Source organism: Catharus ustulatus, chromosome 9 (genome assembly GCF_009819885.2).
Source record: "Catharus ustulatus isolate bCatUst1 chromosome 9, bCatUst1.pri.v2, whole genome shotgun sequence".
Lineage (NCBI taxonomy): Eukaryota > Metazoa > Chordata > Aves > Passeriformes > Turdidae > Catharus > Catharus ustulatus.
This window is the reverse complement of record NC_046229.1, coordinates 9,062,584-9,076,054: the sequence shown is the minus strand read 5'-3', so window position 1 is coordinate 9,076,054 and position 13,471 is coordinate 9,062,584. Positions and strand designations below refer to the sequence as shown.

Genomic DNA, 13,471 nt, shown 5'->3' with positions numbered 1-13,471 from the left:
GGGCTTCTTGGAAAGGCAGGGGAGGTAAAGAAGGAGGCAAGTACAACAGTGCACCCGTAGTACAAAAATCCATCACCTCATTTAAACCACTTCTGGTTGCCTGTGGATTGCATTTGATGCCTTTTTCTGGCATGGGTGGGAATTGCTGATCATTTAGCAATGACTGCAATCAGTATGAATGCTTGAATACATAGAAATTGCCCTAAATTCATGGTTGCATTTGTGAAACAAACAAATGAAACCCTTGTTACCTCTGCTTTCTTTCAAGTCTATGTCCTTTCTCCTTAAGGGAAATGTTTCTAAAATTGCCTCAGTGATTTAAAACCTCAGTGCCTGCTAAATGTCAACAGAAGCTGCAATTCCTCCCTAAAACTTAATCTACATACAAATTTGATACAAGTGCAAAATTACCATTTAACATTAGCAAGAAACCCCACGCCTCTAGGGAAGAAAGAAGATTTTTTTTTGTCACAGACTCAAAGCAAAGTTTGTTTCGACAAAATGGTGGCAAAAAGTGAATCTGTATCTACTGCATCCACTGCCTGTAGGTCAACAAGTGGAACCACAGGTTGCTCCTGGGAAAAGCTCTTCAGCCTAGGAGGCACCATGGAGGAAGGATGGAGGCACCCAGCAAAAGCAAACTGGAGTCAGAGGTGAGGACACGAGGTCCTTCAGACTGGCACAGGACAAGAGAAGCAGAGGGAGAGCCACCACTGACCTGGACCAAACCTCCACCACTGTGACCCCAGTGTTACACAGCCTTGGTTCTTAGCATTGCTGATTTCAAAAATCAGCTTTTTCTCTCCAAAGGTCATGGAGGGACTCCTGGATCTTCCTTGTGATGGAATATGATCCCTTGACTCTGTGGGTGTTAGGAATAATTCCTTAAAATTACTTAAAATGCCACAAATGCAGACAATGTTACAACCTAAACCCACTACAGCAGCAGAGATTTACTGCTCTCTTTGTAGATTCACAGAACTGTTTAGGTTGGAAAAGACCTTTGAGATCATGGAATCCAACTGTTAACCCAGCAGAGCAATGTTCATCACTAAACCATGTCCCCAAGTGCCACATGAACACACCCTTTAAATCCCTTCAGTGAGGGTGACTCCACTGCTTCCCTGGGTAGCTGTTCCAATGCATATCAACCCTTTCTGTAAAGAAATTTTTCCTAATATCCAATCTTAACCTCCCTCGCACATCTTGAGGTCCTTTCTTGTTCTCCTACTGCTTGTTATTGGGACAAGAGACCAACTCACACCTCAGTAAAACCCTTTCAGGTAGCTGCAGAAAGTGATAAGGTCTCCCTTGAGCCTCCTGTTCGTTGGGGTAAACAATGCCAGTCAGTTTATTTCTAGCAATGTTTTCTTTCCCTTTCAGAAATCAGGAGGAGACAATACCACAAAAGTATTTGAGATCCATGTGAACCTTGTTATCCACTGTGGATTGGGATTTACATTCCGGGGTATAATGAACCCAGAGACGCAAAGATGTGGGCGCACAACGCTATTAAACCCTTGAAGATCATCCCAGTCTCACTCAATAACAGAATCTTTCCTTAATGACTCTGGCATGGATATGAGCTACAGCCTTTAACAGAGCTCAGTGCCAACAGAAACCAGCAACTCTGCTGAGGCTTTATCGTTTTCCTTCAGTGGAGGGGAAAGTGTTTGTCTGGGAAGCGTTTCACATCACAGACAATAGGAAACTGTTCAGCTTTCCACAAATAGGCTGGTGTGCAACTTCCAAGCACCCTCCAAGGAAAACTTTGGAACACCGGCCACGTCTTTCCAGCAGGGATTTCATGTAAAGTAGGTAATGCCCCACATCCTTCATCCTGATTTATTCCTGCTTTGTCCTCGTCTCAAAGCGCTGCGCTCACTTCAAACACAGCACGAGGCTCATCTCTGAACGTGCACTTTGATCACTGGGGACTCCAGACTGGTATCAGCCCTTCAGACATAAACAGGGATGTGCTGTCCTGACAGAGGAAGTTCTGGGACTGCCTTTATTTTTGCAAGAGTAATTTGGAAATGTGAAGCTGGGGTCATATGACAGGAGATGCAAATCTAGTTGCCAGACAGGGCACTGGGTACTAAAGCACCTGGAACCTGTCTGTGACTTTGCTGAAGAGCTACAGGTTAGCAGGAAAATGTTACCACTCCTGAGTGGACTGGAAGTCAATGGAGGAAGACTTGAGTGTGCTCTTTTCCACATTGTGTCTCTTCCTCTGCCAGCAGAGAGGGGCTCTATGGAATTGTGAACTGCTCTAATGTCCCATACAGCAGTAGGAATGGGAAATATCCCAAATTTAGTCCTTCTGTCAACTCTGGCTCCCAGTAGGACCAAATGTTTTCTTGTTGAAGTGACAGAGTTATGAACACGGTGGGTGTAAATTTACTTAACTCTTGATGGTGATGAAGAATTCTGTACCATGGTGGGGCTACATGAGGCACACAGATGGGCATAGCCGTAGCCACGAGGGGGTGAATCCTCCAGGTGCTTCTCCTGACCAAAAAGAGCCTCTGACAGTGGCAGAAGATCCAGTTTTCACAAGCAGAAAAACTGCATTATGTGTAGCTGCCTGCCTAAGCAAGAGGTCACTGGGGAGACCCAGAAAGTTCAGTTTTTACCAGGCACTCCCTGTGCCCCAAAATTCCTAAATTTGCACCTCACCTATGAATCCCAAAACTGGATTACTGCAGTGGAGTGTTTTTAGCAGTCATGATTGCAAGAAAATGTCTTTATTCAGGAAGTTCTTCCACCTTATCACTTGACAGCCACTGCACCTACATCCATCTACAGCATCTGATCCATTTTTCCTCCCTCCTGTTTCTGCTCACAGGTCCATTTTTCATTCTTCCTGGAATGCAGAGCATTTGGGAGTGTAGGTGGGAAACCAAAATCTTTCAACACCCACTAACAGAAATTTGTTTTATTAATTAACTTTGTGGGAAGAAAAAAAAAAAAAAGAGAGAGAGCTGATCCTCTGCTCTGAAATCATGAATCACTGTGGAAGAGAAAACATGTCCTCTGAGGCACCTGAGGCCACTTCAGACAGAATGAGTGACTGAGCTGCTTCCTTGGAAAGTCCTGACTCATCAAACACAGCAGTTTAATCCCAGGAAATGGGAAACACATTGGCATGATGTTCACTTGCATGGAGCATGAGGTCCAGAGCAGGGTGAAACTCCAAAGATTCTGGAGATCAGTTCAGCTTGTGGAAGGATTTTAAAACCTAAATGCTTCTCTGAAGTATATCTGATCTGGATCTGGGTACTGTATTCCCAACCCATGATTTCCTGGATGAATTAAACTCTTTACAAACTTTACAGATTGCATATGAATTTACTTTGACTTCTCATAAAAATGATTCAATGATCATGACACAAAAATGCATTCTGGCTTCTAAGGCATTTACTGTGACAAGTGCTTCATAAATTCACCATCTTTAATTTACTGTCATAAGAACTTACTCTTCTTGGCATTCCTGCTCCTTCTACCAGCACCTAACTAGGAGGAGGGGCTGATACACATGGATCTCAGCCTGACTCTTCACCATGCTCTCCTAAAGGGACACCCACACAGTCATTTCTGGGTTTGGCCAGCATGAAGTCACCTGGCTTGGCTGGGACACCATGAGTTGTTAAAAGTGAGACCATTTTTGCACCAAAATGGACAAGAAATGCTACAAATCACACCCTGTAAGCACATTAGAGTGACTTTTTACTTGTGGGGGCAATTCAAAAAGGTTTCAGTAAATTTCACAGCTTGCCACAAAAAGATGCACCCACAGGGAGTCATTTGGTCATGCCACCAGTCATATAACAGTGTTCTGGAGGGCTTCTAATGCCATTTAAACTCCAAAGAATGTCCTTATGAACACCTGATCACTCATGGAAGAGTACTTCTCAGCAAAATTCACTGTAGAACACTGTATCCTTGATTGTTTAGGGCTGTTACTGAAGGAACTTCAGATGAAAGTGTCAGTGAGAAAAGTCACTGATTCCTTCCTTGTTCCTTTTTTGGAACTTGTGCATTGTAAAGAGCTCCCTGAAAGCTAAATTACTACATTACTAAATTACTCATGCTGAATCAAGCAGCTCTATCGATTGCAGCACAGCCACAGACCTCTTGCTGACGGAAAACACGTCAGCTGTGGATGTGGAAAAGCTCTCTGTCCTGATGTGTGAGGTCTCTCTGCCTGACAACGTGATAGGGAAGGTAAGGGAAGTCGGCAGTGCAGAGGCAGAGTGACAGCAAACAGAGCACAAACTTCCTCAGATAAACGACATCTTTCCAACCACACAGCAGCACTTGATACCTTTGTGCCCTGAGCTGTTACAAAGTGCAGCTGCACTTCAGCCCAGATTGATATCGCTGTGGTGGAGGCCATCCATCCACAGGACAAGGGCAGGCTGAATAACAAACAAAGTCACACAACCTCACTGCCCCAGCGCTGGGAGGGGATGCTGCAGCTTTCCCAAAGGCTCACATGAGCCTGGTGACACATCTCACAAAATGACTAACCATCTCAAGCTCGATCAGCCACCTAAAACCAGCCAGACACCAGCAAGCAAGCTGGGCCAGCTGTTTGAACACCACTGAGCACCACTGTGGAAAAGTCAGTCCTTTTACTTGGACTATGGAAGGCATCTGCACAACTGTGTGAACACACTCTGAGTGAAGATGGGAGAGATCAGCAACCATCTCATATTAACAATGACCTCTGAAAGCTACTGGCACTGATGGAAGCCAACAACTTCAGTGCAAGTTGGATCAGCTTTATCTCCAATAACTATAAACCAAAATTTTCATCTCATACTCATGACCTGAGGTGAAAAGATCTGCGTTAGAGTTGGCTGGAAGCAGAAAGAGGATGAAAAATCAGCTTCTCCTGTGGAAACAAGAACTCTGAAATTTGGCTAGGAAATAAGGTAAGAACTAGCTCTGAACTTTTGAAGTCTCCAAGGCTCTGTAAGTTTACTATTAGAGAGTTTATGGAGTATGAGATACAGATCTCCTAAAACTGATAGGCTGCAGATCAGCAAAAAACCCTAGAAACCTTAGCACTGGCTTCAGGACAGCTCAGCGAGCAAGCTGCCCTTGAGCAAAAAAGAAGCAAGCCCAGGTTTCCCCAGAGGCCCCGTTCCCAAGGAACAGAATTATATAGAATATGAAACAATTTTTTCAAAAGAAACCAGAAATTTTGCCAAGGATAAAATCTGATTATACAGCAAAGTGAATGTCCCACTGGGACAACTAGTCAAGCATGAAATTCCTGAGAAGTTGTGTTCTGTATTCTTACTCCAACACCATGAATTATCTTCTTCTTTCCCAGATTTTTTTTTTGTAGCAAGTTTCTAAATTCCATTCTCTCAGAAGGTGTTACTGTGTAAAGGTGGCCTCAAGCACACACAAATACACTGTCCCTAAGTAATGTGTTACTCAGGAAGTGACAGGATAATTAAATTTCTGTTGCTGAGAATTTTTAAGTTGACTTTGCTTCTCTACGTTTTGGAGACCTTCTTCCATGTTTTTCCCCCTAAGAGTTACTTTGGTTGGCTCAGGCTTTGTGGCTATAAGGTAGACACAGAGACAATTAAATTGCAAAGGAGAATATTTTAAAGGCACACAGGAACATAAAAATGTAATGTGCATATTTTCATGGCTAAGTATTTTAAGCATTGAGCAGTCATATTCTCCAATGTTAGATGAGGCAATAAATTCACCAATGCATGCAGATGAACCCCATTTAATCCCTATGCACCTCTTACTGTAAATGGTGCTGTCAGAGAACCCCCCTTGAATAATGGACTCACTTTTCATCTCAGGGAAGAGAGCTAGTGATGGGAGCATGATCCTCAGACTCAGATCAAGTGAAAGATCCAAAGCTTTACAAGAGGTTTAAGTAAAACTGCCACATCCCAGTGGGAAGATTATTCCACCCACATTAAAAAATGGCGCATTTTTCCCTGTATCAGAAGAGATGGGATCCAGAATGTACCTTTCTCAGTTCTTTTTTCCTCAATTAATTCAGTTGTTTCCAATTAAAGTGTCGCAGCTCTTGTAATATTTTTTTTCACTTGTGTATTTTCTAAATGAACTTTTACTTATTTCATAACAACTTTAACATTCTCCCTAACACATCACAAAAATTAACAGCTATGCAGAGTGGAGCAACCCTGACCAGCAGGCACAAGAAAGCTGAAGCTGTGTAGGCATCCCAAGGAACTTGAAAACTACTGGGAGATTCCTGAGAGTTCTCAGGGCATCTGTAATTTTCTGGGAGCTCCTAAACTGGGTTTACCAAACTGGGGCTGTGGGGAATGTTATATCAAACATTTTTCTCAGTTCTGTCCATCACCTTGAGAGGGTTAGGGATCCTGATGGAGTGAAATGGAAACATCACTGTGTGGATGGAGCATGTTTTCACATGGGGAAGGAGAGCATTCCTAAGGGAGCAGAGACCTCCACCCTAAGACAGCAACGAGTAGCAGAGCCAGGGTCACACCTGTAGGATGCTACAGGAGAAGGGAGGGAGGAAGCCCTTTGCTTCAGACAGAAGGACAGGAGTAAGTTACAACAGCAAAGACACGTTGCTTCAACTGGGACAGGAAGTGCAAGGCTAATTAATTTCTCCAGCAGAGTCCTGGGAGTTTACTATAAACTCTCAAACTCTCACACAAGCACACATAAAAACTTGTGTTGAGTTCTTCAATTCATCCTGAACTCCCTGATTCTGAAAGAAGGCAGCACTGATCCCATCCTCAGAGAGAGCAGGCTGATGGAAGGAGCACTGCTGCATGTTCTCCTGGCCGAGAGGACGGTGTGCAGCACGTCAGGGCTTGGCACGTGGCAGAAGGTCAGAGCTGATTCTGAGAACCCAGCAACAACAGAGTCATCATGGACACAGGTGCTTCCTGGATTGATCTTGCAGTTTGGCTGTTTCCAGTTAAATGTGAAGCAGCTGTGGCCCTTTATCTGCTCAAGTCACTGGAATCCATCTAAGGGGAAACTTTCTCCCATCTCCTCCTTCTCCCAACCCCAAGCATGCAGATCTGTTTTCTGAAGACAGAGAGGAGCAGGGACAGCCAGTTGGCATAATTCCACAAAAAAAAAAAAAAAAAGAACTTTCCTTTCTTATCTCAGGGCAAAGCAATGAGATATTGATTCAGCCACTAATTTTCCAATGCCTTTATCTGGGGACAAGGATGACAGCCAGCAAAATAAGAGGCAAATATGAACGCTGCTGAAGCTGTCACGCAAACAGAGTCAGAACACTTCCCTCAGGCAACAAAATGAACAAATTGAGCCAATGTGAGAATAAGTTCTCAAGTGTTTATGGCATTGTTCTGCATGATGAATAGAACAGGGTTTCTTTTATAGAAAGGGATTGAGCTTTAAAGAAGGTGTTTTCAATAGTAGCTGGTGGAATTCTGGAAGAGGCACAGGAAGGTCAATACAGGGCCACCAGTCAGATCAACAGGAGGAGCCAGGGGATTTCAGAAATCCAGTCAGTAAGAGCTCCCAAATAGCTCCACACCAGCTAAATGTACTTTATATAAACTTTTCTTTGCCAGTTCACTGATTCTGGAGCCATCAGACCCATCTATCAGACAAGATCTCACTTTATTTTTCCCCACTACCTTAGGAAAGGGAGGATTTGGCTCAAATTTGTGCTTGTCACTAGACAACAGAAATGTGAGACTCTAGGTATTCAGTTTGGTTGGCTTAAAGAGCAGCCATTTCACAACCCATGCTTAGCATTTTGGACAGAGGAAGCCAACAATCTTCTGGCTTTACCCAGTCTGTATGAAACTGAAACCATAAACAGCCTTAGTCTTTGTCCTGGTTCACTCTTCCCAAGGCTCTTCTTTTTCTGATACATAGGAACAGTGCTAGATATTTTCTGCAAAAGGGATTCTCTTGTCCTTTCTAAATGAATGACAGAGTTTAAACATCATACCAGACTATACTCCACCTATTTGTGGTAATGCTGCTGAATTACTGTTGAACAATAAAGATCAGACTACTACTCACGTCAATAATAGCAATAATCATACTGTTCAGGGAACAGAGAGATTAAAGAAAATTACCATTTGCTTTTTTGGCAAGGTAGTAAGTAGGACATAGCATGAGGGGTCTGCTAAAGTTACTTTCATATAATGGGGCTTGTTACTTAACCTGAGAAAAACTGTCCTGCAAATCACTGTCAAGGAATCATTGCTATTCATCCAAAACCACCCTCAAATTCAATCTGATATACTTTTAAACATTCCTGTGTGCCAGCTTGAACTGCTCATCTTCATTCTTCTGCATACAGTCTGTCCACATCACTTTTTTTTAAATTCCCTTTGCCAAAACATAAGCATGCAGCTGCTTCAGTTTTTTTTCCAACCCTTGCATTTTTTCCATGTGCTGTCTACCCCCCCAAACTCCACTTTAGAATCCAGCTGATCTTCCCTGAACACTATCCAATTTTTCAATTGTCAATGCCAGAATGCAACGCAGTGGGCTTGACTCCCTTATACAACTTATTTGGAAGTAAAGGAGAAATGTCACTTTTGGGCTTGAGCACAGGACAGAAATACCTCTTCATGTATGGCTCCACAGGAATCAAGAAGAAAACACCTGCACCTCTGTAACCTCTGAAACCCACAAAACAATTTCTGCTTCGTGAGCAGCTCAAAATTTGTTGAGCTTCTGTTTGTTTGCTCTATGTATATATTTGGTTACTACAGTCACTACAGAAAAATGGTTCCTCCTCTTGGCCTTTCAACTGTTTTTATTTAATCTTTTAAAAAGGAAAGAGATGAGTAAAAAAAGGAAGGCTAGACAAAAATGCAAGGTTCCTTAAGACACTCAATTACAGCAACATGACAATACTACATAAACATAAACAACACAACTACTATTAAGCTGTCGTGCCATCACGATGTCATACTGTGTTTGGCTAGACTGTCTTTTGCAGCTCACCCAGAAATCATAAAATACAGACTATTCTATAAAAAAAGAGACAAAATGTTGTGCAGCAGCCTCCTCATTTCTAAGGGGGAGCCCCAAGCACTTCTGATACAGCCCCAGTTACAGGAAAATGACAATACAGTCCCTAATGTGCAGTTTAGAGAGTGTTTTTTCTTCTAAAGTCAGAAAGCTGTTTCCTGTGAATATATTTAAATGCTCCTTATTCACAATTTCTACAGTTTTCTGCTGTTTTTGCACTTTGAGTAATTCAGTCTAGTGGCAACTCTGGACTTTTTTGCTATGCAATTTATTTTTTTTCCTTTATTCTCATCTACACCTTACCATCAGACCACAGTAAAACTCACAGAGCATCTAATCCTTATGGGGGGCAACCATGTTTTCTCTCTCAACTCCATCCAGTATTCCTGCACAACCTTTACCCTTTATTAAAGTTCTGTATGTTCCATGTTCAGAGCAGACTCTAAGGGTTCTAGTCCAGGCAACCTGCCCAACAGAATGTTCTGGAGCTGGGAACAGAAGTTACCCACTGTAGGACCATTCATCCATCTAGGCAGAGCCCAAGCCCTCTCGCTTTCAGGTGCATTTCCCCCAGAGATTGGGAATTCTAGGGAAGACATCATGAACAGGAGACAGTGCTGCCAAGGCAGGGGAATGTGCACACAGAGGTGCCCCACTCTGCAAATAAGTGAACATTAAGCACTGGCTTTGAGTCAAGTTTCCTGCCCTATCCTTTATTTCGAGTCTGTGATGATGTGTACAGACACAGCCTAACACCAGAGAGCGGAGACTGTTCTTGGACTTCTCTCACACCACTGCATCTTTAGTTCTTCTCGAGGGCTTGCAATAGCCAATAAATTAATAGTTTCACAATTTCCAATTGAAACACTTTTCACGGGAAGACGATACTTTCAACTAAATGAAAATTGCTGAAGAAAGCGTCTGCTTCCCTGAGTGGAAAGTTTCTTTGTCAGAAACCTAGGAATGGTACAGCTCAGCTGTTCTGCTATAGTTTGCTTGATTTTTCTGTTTTGCTATTTTTTTTTTGATTGGTTTTAGTAAAAAATGTCCAGCTCCAGACTGTTACAGTGTTTACTGCTCCTCCTACACCATGGTGACTTTTCTCCCCCTGCCAAAGTGCTTCTTAAATCTCCTCTGAATATATGCTCATACTGGTGGTGTTTAACAGCCTTTTCTTCCTCTTTCCCCCATTGTTATTTAAGACGATGCTTTTATTGCTCAACAGATTCCAAGAAGCATTTAGGATAAATGCTCTGTCAAAGAACACTTATGTACAGTTGAGCTATATTATATTCTATATGAATCACTGCGGATGTTTCCCAAACAAGGTTAGATCAGCCAGATTTTCCAACTAGATTACACACAGCTTTTTCAGACATGGTCTACTACCTCTGCCATTAATCCTCCTCACTGAGACTCACCTCGGTTTTGGACCATGTCATGTCTGCCCACCAGGGACAGGAGTATGCTGCTAACACTTTCTCCTAACGAGGATAACAATCCTGTGACAGAGCAGCCTTGGCCAAATTTTATCTGCAGAATGTAGGGGAAAGGCTGATTTTGCAAAGCTAGAAGGTCTCTCACCAGCCCTCATGGTTTTATTGTCTGTGATTTCTTCAGACAGAGACCTCATTTAAACGGCCAGGAAAAAGAAAAGTCTATGAGATGAAGAAAGTCTGTTTTGCCAGCTAATGCTAATTTTGTGCCATATTTTATTTTATACTAATGAAGATTGCCAAGAGCCTGTTGAACAGTCCTTCTTGCTTGCTTTACTTGACCAGATAGATGGAGAAGCTCAGGGAATACTGAATTGCTCTCTACCTGCCCAACACACTTTCAAAGGTGCATCTGCTACATTAAATGTGGTCCTTCAGGAAAAACTGAAATTCCACCTGAAGAACAGCAGCCTGATAGAGAGGTCTGCAATGGAGAAGCAACAAAAACCCCACGGAGAGCAAAAGGAGAAACAGCTCTGAGGGAAAATGAGCTGAATGAGATATTTCTTTAGAGAAACCATGGCACTTCTGAGCTGGTATAATGAAGCAGCTGTGATATAAATAATGTCCCCAAGTGGAAAAAACCCACAAAAACACCAGCCAGTCAGGCTCCATATGTTTCCAAACTCACACAATGGATGCTTTACAATGAACTTTTTGTCTGGAAATTGGGTGGGAAAGGGAGGTTCCTCACCCACCTCCTATACTAATGCAATAATCTTGCTTAGTCACAGAAAAAGGGAGAGAAAAAAGGAGAGAAAGTGATTAATAATCTGTGGGCAGCTGCTTACTTTCCAATTGGTTGTCCAGGAGGGGTGTGCTCCACTTCAAATCCTGCTTGTCTCAGTACATCAATCACAGTGTTGTTACCCAGGAAGTGACCTAAAATACAGGTAGAAAATAGCACTGTCAATCAAACCACTACTCTCACTCACTTGAGTTTCTCCTGTTGGAACAGCAGTTTTGGGAGGCAAGGGTACTATAAACTAGACCAGTGGAAAGGAGAGCATACAGCCCAAACACTTTCTTCTTCCATCTCATTTATCCCTCCCTCCCCTCACATGGCCAAGGGACTGGGTAGATAATAGCAAACCTAGATGGGTTGCTAGTCTTGCCTTCCATCGTGCCCATTTTTAATTTGCACACGGATTAAATAAATTTGCCAACATGGAGATCAGAATGACCCTACAGTGGCAAAGGGATATTACCAGGGCTTTCACTCATGGAACAGAACATCTTACTTACAGCCCTGACCATCACTGTTCATGGACATCTGCTAATGAAGAGAGTCTGAAGCTGCTGTAGTGCATGTTGAGCACTTGTCTGACTAAAGCCACAGTGATTCAGGAATTGGCTCATCAGCCATTCAACCACCTGCACAGTGGGGCTGGAGGAGCTGGGATGGTAACCTTATCTCTCTCAAAACAAGAAGATTTAGTCCTGTAATTCAGGGCTCTTTGTTAGAAGTGTAAAGGTCACATTCCTACTCACAGAAGTAACAAGGAGCCCAGTAAGTATTGCAGTGTGTACAGGCTTTCAAAGAGTTTACTCAAGGGAGTCCCATATACTTGAAGTCTGAACCAAATCCCACCGGAGTCAATGGGAGCCCTCAAAGGGCTTTGGGCACAGACTCAATAAGGCAGTGTAATCCAGCCAAAGCTTTCCACTTATTGTCAGAGTCCCCTCTGTTTGCAGGATGAGTTGGATATATAAAGTAAGGAAACAAGAAGTCCACAAACAGGTTTATTAAACTCCACACAGCACTGTAACCTGTCTCCAACAGCAGCCATGACTGACACTGGGGAAAGACAGAACAATCCTCCTCCATTGTATGCATTATATCCATCAGCTTCCAGCTCTGCAGGGCTGGGTGGTCCCATGTACAGCCAGGTCACTGCACCTCGCTGCCAGCCCTGGACACACCAACCACAGGGAATGTGCTCAAGCCTCCGTGTGCCCTGTGGCATCTCTGAGGAGGGAGCTCTAGGGTGTAAGAACTCACTCCTCTGGTTTGCTGCTGCTGCATGCAGAGTGTGTGCTTGCCTGAAGCACAGAGAAAATGTTTGCAGGAGCTGTCTCTGACTGCCCAGCTCCACAGCAGAGCTAAATGCCTTGCACTGAAAAAACCAAGGCAGGCAAGATGTGCCTGAGACTACCTCCAAGGACACTGCTGTGCAAGGAGCCACCAGCAGAGTCACCCTGGGGATTGCTCACCCACACTGCACAAGGTCCTGATGAATTTGAGAGCGTTCAGCCCCCAGGATTTGCTCAGCCTGCACCCCCTGCTCCCGCTGCCAACAAGGGCGCTAACTCGCCTCAGTTGTTGGAATGATGTAGCTCTATGGCTTTGAGTGCAACTTGCAAGCTCTGGTAAGAGCTTTTAGCCAAAAGACATTTCTTTAAATGATTAAATGTACATTTGCAGAGCCCTAGTGTGTTCCAGGATTCCTCCACTTCCTTTTAAGAAAACTCAAAATTTGATTTTCCCCTTTCTAACTTACTTATAACAAAAGCCAAAGCAGCAAAGAACAGTCCCAAAAATGTGTTATACACCCTCAGAGATTCAAGAAATGAGACATTTGTGAATGATTAACTGGATTTGATCATATCCTGTTTTTTTATGCAGTGGCCAAGGCAAACAAAGGTCCCCATTCTGTCACTGGCAAAGTGACACCGAGGAACCAAAGTCAAAGGTATCAGAGTCCGAGATGTTTCCGAGTCCACTTTATTTTCCCTGAGCCAGAGTCTTAAATGCCAAAAGATTTCTTAATGTAAATAATTGTCCTGAATCCAGCAAATCTTTGACAACATGACAGCACAAGAGAAACCAATTTTAACTCTTTTAAACCCAGGGAAAAAAGTAACTATGCAAAAGCTCTGACTCCCCATCCCCACAATGGTAGCTCTGTCACCAATGCCAGCTCCTCAGCAGAGCCTGCACGTCCCTTCAAGTGATGAAGACCAAA

The 13,471-nt window shown here is 43.3% G+C and overlaps 1 protein-coding gene across 1 annotated transcript in view; it reads right to left on the bottom strand.

The window, feature by feature from the left end:
- Positions 1-13,471, bottom strand: part of TRABD2B (TraB domain containing 2B) — a 265,855-nt gene that overhangs the window by 31,089 nt on the left and 221,295 nt on the right. Inside the window, exon 5 of the mRNA XM_033066866.1 lies at positions 11,297-11,387. Within this exon, the coding sequence (XP_032922757.1) occupies positions 11,297-11,387 (91 nt within the window). The remainder of the gene's footprint in view (positions 1-11,296; positions 11,388-13,471) is intronic.